This window comes from Apus apus, chromosome 10 (genome assembly GCF_020740795.1).
Source record: "Apus apus isolate bApuApu2 chromosome 10, bApuApu2.pri.cur, whole genome shotgun sequence".
In the NCBI taxonomy this organism is placed as follows: Eukaryota; Metazoa; Chordata; class Aves; order Apodiformes; family Apodidae; genus Apus; species Apus apus.
The window spans coordinates 2,312,565-2,327,726 of NC_067291.1; the positions used below are offsets into that span (position 1 = coordinate 2,312,565).

The following is a 15,162-nucleotide window of genomic DNA, read 5'->3' on the forward strand; positions in this document are numbered from 1 at the left end:
GGCCCAGGCTGCCCAGGGCAGGGAGGGAGTCCCCATCCCTGGAGGGGTTTCCAAGCCCTGGAGATGGTGCAGAGGGACATGTGGTAGTGGTGGCCTTGGTACTGCTGGGGTAATGATTGGACTGGATGACCCAAATTTGAGTCCAGAGGAGGCCACGGAGATGATCCATGGGCTGGAGCAGCTCTGCTCTGGAGCCAGGCTGGGAGAGTTGGGGTGTTCAGCCTGGAGAAGAGAAGGCTCCAGGGAGACCTGAGAGCACCTTCCAGTGCCTGAAGGGGCTCCAGGAAAGCTGGGGAGGGGCTTGGGACAAGGGCAGGGAGGGAGAGGACAAGGGGGAAGGGATGAAAACTGGAAGAGGGAGATTGAGGTGAGACATGAGGAGGGAATTCTGGAGTGTGAGGGTGGGGAGAGCCTGGCCCAGGTTGCCCAGGGAAGCTGTGGCTGCCCCATCCCTGGCAGTGTTGAAGGGCAGGTTGGATGGGGCTTGGAGCAGCCTGGGCTGGTGGGAGGTGTCCCTGCCCATGCAGGGGAGTTGGAAGTGGATGATTTTGAAGGTCCCTTCCAGCCCAAACCATTCTATGATTCTATGATCTATAAGGTCTTGTCCAGCCAAAGCAATTCTATGGAATCCCTGCTCTCCCAGGTTGCTCCTGTGAGGAAGGAGTGGGTGGGGTGCTGGAGCCCGGGGCCAGCTGACCCTCCCAAGCTCAGCAACAGGCTGGGCTGGGGACACTAATTAAAAAACCAACTAATTACAACAGTGATCAGTGACAACGACACGAAGGTGAGCGAGGTCCTGGCGGGAAGAAGGTTCCTCTTGCAGGGAGCAGCCTTTTCACAGCCACCAAGTTAAAAAAGCTCCTTAATTCTCCCCCTGTCCTTTGGGTCCCGGGAGTGGATGGAGTCAAATATTGACCTTTCTGGGCTGCTTTTCATTTTATCCCTGTGTGGGACGAGAGCAGCTCATGCCACAGGGCATCCCAGGGCAGGGACTTAGGGAAGAGCACGCTTGGAAGATGGAATTTTGCCATCTTGCCTGACATTATTCCCTCCCATCCCATCCCAAAGGTGAGGGCTTGGCTAAATATCTGCATCCGTGGGGCAGGAGTGGGTTCCTACCCCACCACCAAGCTGGTCCCTGCAGGGATGTCATGTCAGAGATGCACAGCCCCCAGATTTTCCATCACCTGCCTGATGATGATTTGAGTGAGAACTGAATGTTGATTTGTCTCTGTATGAATTTTTCTGGGGGGAAGTGATGCAAAGCCTCAGGAAAACAACTCCCAGCTGGGGGAAACACGGGGCAGGCACGTCCCTCTGTGCATCACCTCCCTCTGGGTTGTGAAAGGCTTTTTTTTTTCTCTCAAGGACAATCCTGATTTTGGGGTGAAATCCTGGACCGAGCCAGAGCTCTCCACAAATCCCAGCACAGACTTTAGCTTCCCTGGATACCCAGGGAGAGAAGAAGAGCCCAGCACCCTCAACCACCAAAACCTCCCCCAGTGTCACAACCCTCATGGCAAAGGCTCAACCACCTCGTGTCCTACAGGAAAAAAAAATCCAGCCCCAACCTATCCAAGCCCAATTTTTAAGGCTGATGAAGAGGTGTGGTTTTCTTTTGGCTCCCCCCATAAAATCTTCTCCCAGTGCAACCAGAGCAGCAAGGACCTTCCACAGCTTTCATGCAGGTATTTATTGGGTTACAACCACCCTGCAAGTTTCTGTCCCAGCACACGGATGAATTCCACGGGGGTACAAACAAGCAGGAATCTCTGCTCTGTTTGCCATGAGAATTCACCTTCCATCTCCCCCAGCCCTCATTCCCTCCCTCCTTTTATTCTGAGCATAGAAATCTGTTGCTTGCTAAAAAAAAAAATAAAAAAAATATGAATTTTATTTTTAAAAAAGCAGCAAATACATGATCTGAAAGGCAGGTTTTATTTCTTTCTCTAGTTGGTTGCCACCAAGGATTGGTAGAAAGGCTCAGGCTTCACTTCATGGATGAATATTCAAGGGGATTGAGCAGTGCAAGAGCATGCCCAGCACCTTCTGGAGAAGGTTGGTTGGTGGTGCAGGGGCAGGTCTGGCCTCTGGCACCTTGAGAGCCCTTTGGAAGGCAGCTGGAGCAGCAGGAGAGCCCGTTCCCATCGGCAGCAGGAGCTGGAGGCTTTGCAAACAGCTCTGCCAAATGAGCTGGAGAGCCTTGCAGCCCGTGGGGAATGGCTGGCCAGGTTTCCTAGGGGAGAACCTGCAGGTTGATTCCCCTTTGGCAGTTGCCTGCAGCAGCTCCTGCTCTGCCCGTGGCACTGGGCTATTCCACCCAACAGCCCAAAGCATCCTCCACAACCCCACGGTGGGGCTGGACCTCCAAGGGTGGGCAGCTTGGACCTCTGGTGAGCTTTCCTGTAGGCAAAGGGTGAGGGAGCTGGCTTGGGGGGGGATGATGAGGAGCCCAACAAAGCCAGCTTCATCCTTGGCATTTGCATGAGCTGAACAAGCCTCCAGTGAAGCCACACAGGGAGGGAGGGCCGTGCTGGCTTCTTGAGAGCGTTGGCAAAAAGCAGGCTGCGTGTCCCACTGGCTTTCTTCTCACAGAGAGCTCTTCATGGGGGAACGTTTCTTAATCTGGAAGCGCTCGCATCTCTTGTATTTCATTGTCAGTCCATACTGAGGAGTGATGTCCACCTTCTCCCCGGGCTGCAGGCTGAACTCCAGCTGCTGCAGCATGGTGGCCAAGAAGAGGAAGACCTCCCAGCGGCCGATGGACTCCCCGAGGCATCGCCTCTTCCCCAGCCCAAAAGTCATCACCTTCTCACTCTCTACCCTGTTTATTTCGGTCCCCGCAGCGTTGAGGAACCTCTCAGGGTTGAAGGTTGAAGGGTCCTTCCAAAGCTTCCTGGAGAAGAAAGGAGAGACACCTGAGAAAGGCATTTTCACCCACCGTGATGGGTGAAACTCTTCGCAGAAGAGTTTTTTCACCATCCAAAAAACCCCAAAACTTTGGCAACCTCTGTCCCTGACCTCAACTTCCAACAATGCATCAGATCCCATCAGCTCAGTCTATTGGAACATCTCTTTCAAACTCAGGTTGGATTTGCCCCAGCAGATACCAAGGGTGGCTTTCATTCAGCTAGAGATCCCAGCCAAAGGGAGAGCACAGAACCTGGGCAGCAGTTCTGGATGGACACCCGAGGATCTTCCCACCTTGAATCCTCTCAGAAAACCTTCCCAGCCTGGCTGCTGGAAGGGTGGGGGTTTTTTTTTGCAGGTGGGTTTTTCCCAGAATTTCTGCTTGGATATTGGGAATCCTCTATGGCTCCAGAGACACTGGAATGCTCCCCAACATATTAAGGAGCAGAAGGAATGTTGTGATATTTCTGCTGGGTTATTGGGATGCAAAGATCTTGAGCTTCTGATCTGGAATTCCTGATCTGGGAACCACCTTCTCTACCAGGGCAATTGAGTCCCCCCTCCCCCAGGAGGGGCTGTGCTGCAGAGCAGTGAAGGGGGAAGAGGGAGCTTTGGTTCCCAGATCCCCTCTCATTCCCCAAAGCTGATTATCAGCAATAATTCCATGAGCCTGTTGAGCTTAACGAGAGTCACGTCAGGATGTTTTTGCTCCTCAAAAGAGAGAACCAGACAGTTCCCACTGAGCACATCCAGAGCTGTCAGCCTGGATCACAAGGGCTGCTTGGCAGGAGGATCTACTGATTCCTGATTATTCAGCAGCCCGAGCTGCCAGCTCTCACATGGATGTAGAAGCTCTGGAACATCAAAGACATCACCATGTTACTGCCCAGAAGCTGGCTGAGCCCTGGGGCTGGGGAATTGCTGAGCAAGTGACCAACTCCATACCCAGGAGCCTGAGCTGAGCACCAACCCAACGTGATTTTGCATCCAATCTGCCTTCTCCTGCCTTCACAACCTGTTTGGCTTTTGGGATGTTGCTGGAAAGGATGGGAGTGACCTCAATGTCAAGCACACCCAGCTCAGCCTGGAGGGGCAGGGGTTTGGTGTACTCACTCGTCGTGATTCACTTGCCACTGGTTGACAAACACGCAGGTGTCCTTGGGGATGTAGTAGCCGCTCAACACCGTGGCCTTGGTTGTGCTGAAAGAAATTCAGGTGGAGGGGAGAAGTGAATTAGAGAGTCGTAGAATCAGACTGGTTTGGGGTGGAAAAGACCTTAGAACGTCATCTAGATCCAACCCCCTGCACGGGCAGGGACACCTCCCACCAGCCCAGGCTGCTCCAAGCCCCATCCAACCTGCCCTTCAACACTGCCAGGGATGGGGCAGCCACAGCTTCCCTGGGCAACCTGGGCCAGGCTCTCACCACCCTCACACTCCAGAATTTCCTCCTCATGTCTCACCTCAATCTCCCCTCTTCCAGTTTTCATCCATTCCCCCTTGTCCTCTCCCTCCCTGCCCTTGTCCCAAGCCCCTCCCCAGCTTTCCTGGAGCCCCTTCAGGCACTGGAAGGTGCTCTAAGGTCTCCCTGGAGCCTTCTCTTCTCCAGGCTGAACACCCCAACTCTCCCAGCCTGTCTCCAGAGCAGAGCTGCTCCAGCCTTCTGGCCTCCTCTGGACTGTCTTCAGGAGCTCCATGCCCTTATGCTGGGAGCTCCAGAAGATGGGGCCTGCAGCTTCACAGGGAAACAAAGCTAGGCAAGCCCTAGGAGTGTTGCTTTTTCAACCTACTCTTTGTACTGGCTAAGAAACTCCCTGTATTTGGGAGACAAAATTGTCTTGGCTCACACTTTTCCTCAAGCAGGAAGATTCTGGTTTCAGGAAGATGAAGGAATTGGGATGAGGTTTCTCCCAGGGCAGGGGGAAATATAAGCCCAGGGGTGTTCACCACGCCTTCCTCTAGCAAGGGGATTGAGGTGAAACTGCCCTCAAAGTGCAGGATCCGACCCCAGGGGGGCAGCAAGCCTGGCAGCTGGAAAACCACTCCCCAAAATCCCCCAAATCATGTGTCAGCCACTCCAGCCTGTACCTGTGTGGGATGGTGAAGGGCAGGAAGGAGGAGTGTCTGAACATCTCCAGGATGAAGGCTTCCAGGTAGGGCAGGGTGCCCCGGTCTGACAGCCTCGGTCTTCTCTCCTGGCCAATGGTCTGGTCTGCAGGAGGTTGAGAGGAGGGAGAGGGTTGGGGTTCAGCCCTCACCAGAGAGGTTTTGGCCTCGGAAGAAACAGGCTGAGAGACTCACCTAGTTCTTCCTGGATCTTCTTCTGGATGTCAGGATACAAGGCAGCATACATGAGGCTCCAGGATAAGGCAGTTGTCACAGTGTCAAAGCCTGCATGGACATGGAAAAGGCACTTAGTAGCCAAAGACAGATGGGCAAGTGGGAAATGACAGATCCTGTCCCTCTAGATGTTTCCCATGGAGCTGTTCCCCCATCAGCTATCACTGAAAATCCATCTGCTCTGGTCACCACTGAGGAGAGCACCTAAGAGCCCATCAGCAGCTCCAGACACCCAAACACTGCCAGGGGCTGAGCCCAGCAGCTCTGGCTCCCCCACCCAGCCTCCAGCAGAGAGGCTTTCCCCTCAGCAATGTTCTCACCAGCCCCAAAGAGGTCATAGACAATGTTGATGATCTTCTCGTTGGAGAGGGGGACCTGGGCATCCTCGCCCACGCTCTTCTCCTGGCAGTGCTCAATCAGTGAGTCTGTGATGTCCCGGATGTGCTCCTGGGGAAAAGACCGTGGGTCAGGGACATCATGGATACCCAGGGCTGGGGAAACCTCCCCCAGACAGTGCCAGCTCCAAGGGGGGATTAACTGCAGACAGGAGAGCTCTAAGGAGCTTTCCTGAGCAGAAGTGGGGGACAAGGGAGTACCCTCTTCCCCCAATTGCCAGGCAGGCAGCATCTCTGGCAGTTGTAGTCATCTCTACCCACATCCAAGAGCATCCAAGCTCTTACCTTATCAAAGCTGGTATAATGTTCCTGGACAATTTTTTGCACAAAGAAGTTGAAACGCCTGTTGATGTCCTTAAAGAGCTGCATGGTGCGGCTGGGAAGGTACTGGAGCACAGGGATGAAGTCAGCAGGGTTGCCAGAAGCTGCCACGTCCCCAAAATCATTGTTGAGGTTCACCACGCTGAGCAGCTCTTGGTCGCTGTGGTCGTAACGTTTGCCAAAGCAGATGGCACAGATGACGTTGGCCACAGAGACCACCAGGTATTGGTTAGGGTCAAAGCTCTTCTCCTTCTCCATCACCTCCAGGAACTTGGTGACCAGGTAGTCAGCTTCCTTGGAGACGTGCTCCTCCAGGAGGCAGGTGGAAGAGGAGGTGGGGCTGGGGGCGATGGAGAAGGTCTTCAGGGCGTTCTGGGCCAGCTTTCTGCGGGCTTTCCACACCTCCCCTGAGTCGGGGCTGAAGGCCAGGCTCTGCCCGTTTGAAATGTATTGGAAGCTGTAGAGGTCAGGACGACCCATGAAGTCTTCTCCTTGCTTCACCAGGGCTTGCCTGATGGTGTCCAGCCCGCTCAGCACCAGGACGGGCCGGCTGCCAATCCTGACCTGCATCACGTCCCCGTACTGCTGGCTCAGCCTGGTCAGGACCAGGTGTGTGTCCTTCCTCAGCTCCAGCACGTTGCCAAGGATGGGGAAGCCTCTGGGTCCTGGGGGGCTCTTCAGCCCCTGGGGCACGTGCTGCTGGAGGGACTGGATGAGCAGGAAGACCAGGCAGAAGACAGCAGCTGCCAGGAGGACCTCGGTGGCCGAGACAATGCCTTGGCTTCCCACCAGTGTCACTGCAGCCTTCATCACTGCTGGCGTGCAGGGACCTTAATGATAAACCAGAGACATTATGTAGGGGGAAAGGTCCATGGGGCACCTGTAGTTTGAGATGCTCTTTGGGAGGAAAGAAGCTGGATTTAACTTCTGCCCCAAAGCTCCATCCGTTTGCTGCACTTTAGGAAACTTTCCATCCAAGCAGGTTTGTTTTTTTTGCTGGCCAGAAATGACAGGAACAGGTCCCAGGGCTTTTTTTTCTCTATGTGCTAGGGTAGGGCAGGTGATCTCTTCACAACAGGACCTTTCTTTTACACTGCAAGGTCTTCTCCAGAGCATTTGATTACAGGAGAGCTGAACCTCCTGATGGGAGTCATCTGGTTGCTCACACCGAGCCTCTACTCACAAGCAAACTGAGCTCGGTGGGCAGGGGGGGGCTGCTCCTGTCCCCCCCCACCCTCCTGAGACTCACGGCCACGAAAGCTGACCACCACCGTGGTGGGATGCTGGTCTCCAGCACAGGGTGAAGACCCTTCCCCAAAGCCAGCCACCCAGCTTTGGAGAAGCCACCCCAGCTCCGATGTGTGGGGAGGGAGGTGCAGGACCCCCACACCACCCTGCTGTGGGCACCCTGCTCCTGGAGGTGTCGGGAATCCCTCGGAAAACCTCCAGCCGGGGCTAAGAAGAGGCTGGATCTGAAATCCCACCTCCCCTGGCGTTTGGCAAGGTGCTACAGCCCCCCGCGGGGGCCGTCAGATGAGGAGCCTGGGGGTGCAGCCCATCTGGGACCCCCTCCCAAGGCCACCCTAGGGAGAGAGGGGCCGTGGAGCAAGAATTACCCCGGGACCCCCGGGCTCCCTCAGGAAACACTTCCCACAGCTCCGAGAAAGATGCTACGGGAGATGTGGGGAGCCAGAAAGGAGGGGTACACCCCGCAGCAGAGCACCCCCAGGCTTTCAATCCCCAAGGGGTCCCCTGGGGGATCTGAAGATGCCCCCCCCACCCCTCTCACCCTGCGGGCAGAGCCCCCAGGGGTACTAACCTCGGAGCGGCCGGGGGGGTTGAGGGGGGGTGGGGACCGATCCTCCGGGCAGGTACCCCGCTCGCCCTGCGCTCCTGCTTTATATGCATCGCCTCTCGCCCTGATTGGCCGGGCAACCCCCCGTCACGTGACAGAAGCCTAATCAAAGTTGACGTGTGCCCAAACTTCTAACTAACTTTCCCGGACCACCCCCCCCCCTCCCCTCCCCGCGGTGGCAGGAGAGGGGGCCACGCAGCGCTGCCCCCCCCACCCCCCCAACATCCCGGGTGGGCTGGGGGACCCCCCATCCCTTGCGTGTCCCCAGGATTGGGGAGAGGGAAGGAAAAGGGGGGGGGGGGGGAGGTGGTCCCGACGGGTCGGGTGGGGGGTGTCGGTACCTCCCGTGGGTTCCCGACCGGGGGCGGGGTGGGGGTGGGAGGGTGGGGGGGGGGGGGGGGGCATCGCGTGCGAAGCGGGCGGGATGTTTGGGCAACCCGCACCGCCCCGGTCACTCCTGTCACGCTACTGGCAGGATCTTAAAGGCGCCAGTCCCGCGCCCCCGGTTCCAGCTCCCCCCCCCCCCCCCCCCCGCCCCCCGCCCACCCCGGGCACTGCTCCCCCCTCCCACCCCGTCCCCCTCGCTGTGGGCACTCGGCCCCATCCAGCCCCCCCACCCCCCGTGCCCGCCGTCCCGGGATGTCTCCGGTCCCCGCGAGCGGCAGCGTGGGAAAATCGCCCCGATGTGCGCGGTTGGGGGGGGGGGGAAAGGGAGGCGGGGGGTGCATCCCCCAGCCCCTCACGGAGCTCCGAGAATATGGGGGGGGGAGGTGAGACCACCCACCCCGCCGCCATCCCCCCCCCACCCCCCCATCTCGCCCCACCGGGGGGGCTCGCACGTCCCGTCGCCGGTGCTCCCTGGCCAAGCAGAGGGAGGAAAGGATGGACACCGGGGCAGTGACCCCCTCCCCCCCCCCCGCCTCACCGGGGGGCTGCTCTGCAAGCCCGTGGGCTGCAGAGGTCAGTGGCGAGGCGGGGGCGGCAGGGCAGCCCCGGGGGTCACGGCCCTCGCTGCCCCGGCCCGGTTAAAGATTGTCCAGGTTCGCGTGAGAAGCCGCCGTTGTCCTTTGCCACCTTCTGTCCCCTGGGGACAGGGCGGCCCCGGGGGGCGAAGGGACACGGGGATAAGGGCGAGGGGTGCAGCGGGAGATGGGGGGCACGTCGGGGGCGGGGGGACCAAGGTGAGTGTCGGGCAGAATTTGCAGCTCTGGCCCCCCCATCCCTGGTCGCCGTGGGGTGACAGGTCAGGGAGGACAAGGGGCAGCAGCGGCACCCCAAATCTCATCCCCTCCGCCCGCCCCCCTGTCCCTAGCCTGGCCACAATGGGGTGGGAGAGGGGCCGGGGGGGGGGGGTTCCCGCCCCGCCGGGGGGTCCCAGAGGTGGGATCGGGGACATCGCGTGCGAAGGGGCTCCGGACAGTCACGCTACTGGTGGGTGGGGGGGGAAGTGGCTTTTCAAGGACCAGGGCGGTGGCCTCACCTCCAGGAGCTTGGCCCGGGGTCAAAGTGGCGCCGGAGCAGCTCAGGATCAGCCCCCCCCGCCCCGGCTGTGACAGACGGGGGGCGGTCGCCAGCACCGGCTGCACCGTCGGGGGTAAGGGGACTTGGTCCCCTCCGCCGCGGGACGCTGCCATCACCTGCAAGGGGACAGCATCCCCCCCTGCCGCTTGTGTCCCCCCCACGACAGGACACAGAGGAGCCACGAGGAGGGTGATCTCCCGCGGTGGAGAAAGGGGTCTCCGTTGCTCCCACTGCGAACGTCCCCCTGTGGGATCCAGGGGACACTGCTCCGCCTGTCCCCAGGGGACAAGCAGCAGCAAACCCACCGGCACCCAGCCGGGATCCTGGCGGCAGGGAAGCCAGCTGGATGCCTTCGGGTCCCACCGAGGGCAGGGGACTGGCAGTCACCCTCCGGCTGTCCCCTCCCCGGCCAGCTCCGGGGTGCAGAGGTTGCTGAGCGAGGGGTGGGAGCCCGGCTCTGGGGGAGGATGTGTTTGGGGCGGGAGGCTGCCTGGCACGCCAGGCTGTTTTCATCAGGAGCACCCTGCCCTGGCAGGGCTTGGCAGCCAGCACGGGGGAGGCTGGGGATGGAAGGAGGGCAAGGGGCTCCTCTGCGCTCCTGCTGCAGCCCCAGGACCTTCCTCACCTTCCCCAACACCTTGGGATATGATGCAGCAGGAGAAGCTGATGTGGGTTCCCCTTGGTCACCCAGGTGTAACTGGTGGGGGGTCAGTCAGCCCCCCTCACCCCCCGTGGGGTGGAGTTGGGGTGGGAGGCAGTGGACGGATCCATCCTGTCCTGCTCCTGGGAAAGCCCAGCTTATCTCCCTCAAAGAATTCCCAAGCCTTTTTCCTGGCAGGGAGGCATTGCCTGGTGAAGCCAGGCTGGAGGTCGGCGAGGTGCCTGGCAATTACCAGCAGGAGTATCAGCAGCCAGGGTTTTGTAACTGTCCTTGCCGAGCGTTAATGAACGGCGTCATCGCCATTAATGAGCCCGATTAGACCAGATGTTGAAAGCCTTTATTAAATATTAGCTCAGCTTTTACCTGGGCCAAATTCCCACCATCGTTTTTCAAAGACTGAACGAAGCTTAGGGCCAAACCCCAAAGCCCTGGCTCCTTCCTTCTTCTCCACCTCATCCCGGCTGCACTTCCCAAAGCCCTGAGTTTTGCCCCAGCTGGGGCAGCAGCTCCCCTGGCTCCCGCATCTCCTGCCGGGTGTGTTTGGAGGGATGAGCTGCCCCAGCCTTGCCCTGTGCTGCTCCTTTCACCTCTCCTATCTCTGCAGTTCACCTCCTCCCCTCTGCCCCACCACTCCTTGCCCCCGCCTCCTGTTTGCCCCACAGGAGCCAGGGGAAGTGAGCCAGCCTCCTTCTCACGCGAACCTGGGCAATGGTTAACCTGAGCCTAGCTCTGTTGTTGGGCCAGAAGGTCCTGTCACCACCTGGCCCTGGTCACGAGAACCTGCTGGATCATTCCCTGGGATGGAGAGGGTTGTTGACCCCACGGATGCCTCCCTGCAAACACAACCCCTGGCTGTGGGAAGCAGCCAGAGCCTGGTGGTCGCAGCACGGTCAGAGTGGCCAGGGAGGTGACAGGTCCCTCTGTGCTGGAGACAGTCTGGCCAACCCCAGGAAGGGCTTTGAGGGAAATGCTGGCACCCACAGCTCACAGGGCCCAAGGCCCACAGTGTGTCCCCCAGTCTCCCCAGGGTTTAGGGTCCCATCTCTGCCTCCATGCTAACGCCCTGGGCAGGAGTAGAAGTCTCCACTTTTACCGCAGAGCCTGTTGGAGCTGAGGAAATATCTGCCCTGGCTTCTTGGGCTGGTTCCAGGCAGGCTTGACTCCATTTGTTAATGGGTAGCTATTCCCCAGGGTCCATGCAGTGACCCCCCCAGAGATAAGCACCTGGCCGTGCCACGAGAGGAGCACGTATAAAGCTGTGTCCTTCCAGCTGGCAGGAGAGAATCCAGGCAGCAGGAGGAGAAAGCCTAGGTGGCAGAAGAGGATCCCCTCTGCTCCCCAGGGCAGGCAGCAGCCAGTTCCCTCTGTCCACCTTTGCTGGGAGCTACAGGCAGGAAGACCAGCCCTCTGTGCCACCAGTAGCTGCAGGTAGGAGACAACATGTGTGTGTGTGTGTGTGGTTTTGAACATGGATATAGGGCTGGGAAGGTCATTTTTGAAGCTGGAGGAGAAATCCAGGCACTTGGCTCTCCCCTTTCTCCCTGACACACGCAGAGAGCTGTGCATTCCTGCCCCATGGCATCTCTGCTCCCCACACACCAGTGGCCACCCTGCAGAGCAACCTCCTGCCTATAAATCCACATGGATTTGGTGGACATGGGGCCAGCTTCACTGAGAAGCTGCTGTTCTTCTCCTCTTGCCTCCTGGGGCTTTTTTTGAGCTGCAGTTTTCTGTCCCTAGTAGCAAACTGGCTGTGCCAGTGGGTGCTGGGGTCTTCTGCAGGGGAAGACCCCAGAGGAAGAGGTGGCATTTAAAGGCTCTTGGGGGCAGAGGTCTCCCTGGAGTGAAGAGTGTGTTTGGAGTCGTTCTAGGTCTCCAGCTTTTCCCCCTTGACAACCCCAAAGTGTGGCACCCTGAACTGTGTAAGGGTGCTTGGTGCCTCTTCTCCAACAACATCTGCAGGACTCAACCTCTTGCTAATGCTGGCTCCTCACCACCCTTCTGCTGAACCCCTTTAGGTCCCTGCACGCCAGCAGTGATGAAGGCTGCAGTGACACTGGTGGGAAGCCAAGGCATTGTCTCGGCCACCGAGGTCCTCCTGGCAGCTGCTGTCTTCTGCCTGGTCTTCCTGCTCATCCAGTCCCTCCAGCAGCACGTGCCCCAGGGGCTGAAGAGCCCCCCAGGACCCAGAGGCTTCCCCATCCTTGGCAACGTGCTGGAGCTGAGGAAGGACACACACCTGGTCCTGACCAGGCTGAGCCAGCAGTACGGGGACGTGATGCAGGTCAGGATTGGCAGCCGGCCCGTCCTGGTGCTGAGCGGGCTGGACACCATCAGGCAAGCCCTGGTGAAGCAAGGAGAAGACTTCATGGGTCGTCCTGACCTCTACAGCTTCCGGTATGTTACAGATGGGCAGAGCCTGGCCTTCAGCCCCGACTCAGGGGAGGTGTGGAAAGCCCGCAGAAAGCTGGCCCAGAACGCCCTGAAGACCTTCTCCATCGCCCCCAGCCCCACCTCCTCTTCCACCTGCCTCCTGGAGGAGCACGTCTCCAAGGAAGCTGACTACCTGGTCACCAAGTTCCTGGAGGTGATGGAGAAGGAGAAGAGCTTTGACCCTTCCCAATACCTGGTGGTCTCTGTGGCCAACGTCATCTGTGCCATCTGCTTTGGCAAACGTTACGACCACAGCGACCAAGAGCTGCTCAATATAGTGAATGAAACTCACAAGTTTAATGACGTGGCAGCTTCTGGCAACCCTGCTGACTTCATCCCCGTGCTCCAGTACCTTCCCAGCCAGGCCATGGATCTATTTAAAGATTTCAACAAGCGCTTCCTCCATTTCCTGCAGAAGATTGTCAAAGAGCACTACGAGACCTTTGACCAGGTAAGAGCTTGCAGGAGCCTCACCTGCACCTCCCTGCAAAAGCAATAGGGACCAATGGGGGCTGAAAGATGATGTCCTCCAGAGCTCCCATGACCCTGGGCTCCTCCAGCTTCAGGCTGTTGTTCAGTCACACCCTTTCCTCTGCTGCTTCTGCTGCCATGACTTGGCTTCTCTTCATCTCAGAACAACATCCGAGACATCACCGACTCCCTCATTGAGCAGTGCCTGGAGAAGAAAGTGGAAGCAAATACTGCCACACAGATCCCTAAGGAGAAGATTGTCAACCTTGTAAATGACCTCTTTGGAGCAGGTATCATTTCCCACTTGTCCCTCAGCTGCTGCAGGTTTTCTCAGGCTCCTTGTGTTATAGCTCTGACTGACCCATCTTTGTCCAACACCAGCCACTTTGGGTCTAAGCACTCATTCTCCTGCTCACTGGTCTTCCTGGATCTTCCACCCCTTGAGACCAGGATGGGACCAGCTCTGGGGAAGAGGCTTCAGGGAAAAGCAAAGGGCTCAGCTGAGCTTCAGGAGCCAGCGTGGCTGTTCCTTGTTGAGGGAGATGTCTACTGACTCATCCACCTTGGAGTTACTCGGTGGAAACTCCCCTGATTCCCGAGAAGCTGTGCAAGCCTGACACAGCTCAAGGGGGAATCAGGAGGACGTAGAGCAGTACATTTCAGCAAAGTGCCCAGCATGTCCTCTGCCTTCTTAGCCACCTGAGACTGCTCCGTGCAGTGGCTGGGCAGCAGGTGCAGACCTCATCTACATGCTCTCCTCTTTGACCAGGTTTCGACACTGTGACAACTGGCCTGTCCTGGAGCCTCTTGTATCTCGTGACCTACCCCGACATCCAGAAGAGGATCCAGGAAGAACTAGGTGAGTCCATGAACCTGCCTCCTTCAGGGCCAAAGCCCCTCCATTTAGGGCTCACCCCAATCCCTCACCTCCTGCAGACCAGACCATTGGCAGGGAGAGAAGACCGAGGCTGTCGGACCGGGGCACCCTGCCCTACCTGGAAGCCTTCATCCTGGAGATGTTCAGACACTCCTCCTTCCTGCCCTTCACCATCCCACACAGGCAAGTACTGAGGTTGCAGAGGAGCTGGAGGGACAAGGTGGACTTCAGACACCTTGTGACAGTGGTGTGGGGAGGGGCAGGGAGGTTGTTCATGGTTTGTGGAACAATGGCTTCATCGTGGACACGAGGAGCTCCCAGCCCTCGTGCAGGGCAACGTGGGAGCTCCTGAAGAGCCATCCTTGCCTTCTCCTGACTTCATTTGTAGATTCTCCACCCAACTTAGGTAGGGTTTGCCCAATCCGGCTGGTGGACAAGGCAACTAACCCTCATGAAACCATCTCTGCAGGCCTCATCCCTACTTCAGCAGCATTGGGAGCAAACTAGCAGTCCCCTGGGGATGCAGAAGAGCCTCTTCACTTCCCAAACTCTGACAGTTGTTTCTCTCTCCAGCACCACCAGGGACACGGTGCTGAATGGCTACTACATCCCAAAGGACCTCTGTGTCTTTGTCAACCAGTGGCAGGTGAATCATGATGAGTAAGTACCTTCAGAGGCAGAAAACCACCTGCAGCAGCACACAGGTCCCTTCTTGGAGGTACCATCTCATCATCTGATGTTTCCCCTTCCAGGAAACTTTGGAAGGACCCACAGACCTTCAACCCAGAGCGTTTCCTCAACGCTGAAGGGACCGAAGTGAACAAAGTGGCTGGGGAGAAGGTGCTGGTGTTTGGCCTGGGGAAAAGGAGGTGCATTGGGGAACCCATTGCCAGGTGGCAGGTCTTCCTTTTCCTGTCCACCTTGCTCCAGCAGCTGGAGTTCAGTGTCTGTGATGGCAAGGAGGTGGACATGACACCACTCTTTGGACTGACCCTGAAGCACAGGAGATGTGAGCACTTCCAGGTCAAGCAGCGCTTCCCCCTGCAGAGCATGAGCTGAGCTTATCCACAGCCCAGGCATCACCAGGGGGTAAAGACCTGGGTAAAGACCTTGTGGGTCTGCTAGAACCTTCTGGGGTGACATAATAAACCGAAGCCCCTGAAGTTCCTGCCTGTTCTCTTGTTCTCTCTGTGCCATTCCTTGCCCTGTTCATTCTCCAGTGTTTCTGATGTCGGATCTTCCATCACCTCCACCCTTAGGACCACAAAGCACGTTTATGGGGTGAGCAAACTGCCTTTTGCTGGAGGGAAAGGGAGTGGACCTAAAACCAGACTGGCTGTACAGCCAGTATTCTTTTAGAATCACTCTTGGAGAGCTGG

At 58.0% G+C, this 15,162-nt stretch overlaps 2 protein-coding genes across 2 annotated transcripts; one reads left to right on the top strand and one right to left on the bottom strand.

Moving 5' to 3' along the window:
* Positions 1 to 1,876: 1,876 nt before the first annotated feature.
* LOC127388648 (cytochrome P450 1A4-like) lies at positions 1,877 to 7,841 on the bottom strand. The gene is made up of 7 exons (XM_051628390.1): positions 7,785 to 7,841; positions 5,930 to 6,795; positions 5,570 to 5,696; positions 5,211 to 5,300; positions 4,998 to 5,121; positions 4,024 to 4,110; positions 1,877 to 2,896 (listed from the first exon to the last, which is right to left on the bottom strand). Exons 2-7 carry the CDS (start codon positions 6,773 to 6,775, stop codon positions 2,590 to 2,592), a joined length of 1,581 nt encoding a protein of 526 aa, XP_051484350.1. The 5' UTR covers positions 6,776 to 6,795; positions 7,785 to 7,841; the 3' UTR covers positions 1,877 to 2,589.
* A 3,426-nt stretch (positions 7,842 to 11,267) lies between these two features.
* LOC127388662 (cytochrome P450 1A5-like) lies at positions 11,268 to 14,946 on the top strand. The gene is made up of 7 exons (XM_051628412.1): positions 11,268 to 11,430; positions 12,021 to 12,886; positions 13,070 to 13,196; positions 13,676 to 13,765; positions 13,843 to 13,966; positions 14,357 to 14,443; positions 14,536 to 14,946. The coding sequence occupies exons 2-7, from the start codon at positions 12,041 to 12,043 to the stop codon at positions 14,840 to 14,842; spliced, it is 1,581 nt and encodes a 526-aa protein (XP_051484372.1). The 5' UTR covers positions 11,268 to 11,430; positions 12,021 to 12,040; the 3' UTR covers positions 14,843 to 14,946.
* The last annotated feature ends 216 nt before the right edge of the window (positions 14,947 to 15,162 follow it).

Coding starts and splice junctions, on each gene's coding strand:
- LOC127388648 (XM_051628390.1), bottom strand. CDS start 6,775: ATGAAGGCTGCAGTGACACTGGTGGGAAGCCAAGGCATTGTCTCGGCC. Junction 5,697..5,929: donor ATTATACCAGCTTTGATAAG/GTAAGAGCTTGG, acceptor TCTTTTCCCCAG/GAGCACATCCGGGACATCAC. Junction 5,301..5,569: donor CTATGACCTCTTTGGGGCTG/GTGAGAACATTG, acceptor ATGTCCATGCAG/GCTTTGACACTGTGACAACT.
- LOC127388662 (XM_051628412.1), top strand. CDS start 12,041: ATGAAGGCTGCAGTGACACTGGTGGGAAGCCAAGGCATTGTCTCGGCC. Junction 12,887..13,069: donor ACTACGAGACCTTTGACCAG/GTAAGAGCTTGC, acceptor TCTTCATCTCAG/AACAACATCCGAGACATCAC. Junction 13,197..13,675: donor AAATGACCTCTTTGGAGCAG/GTATCATTTCCC, acceptor CTCTTTGACCAG/GTTTCGACACTGTGACAACT.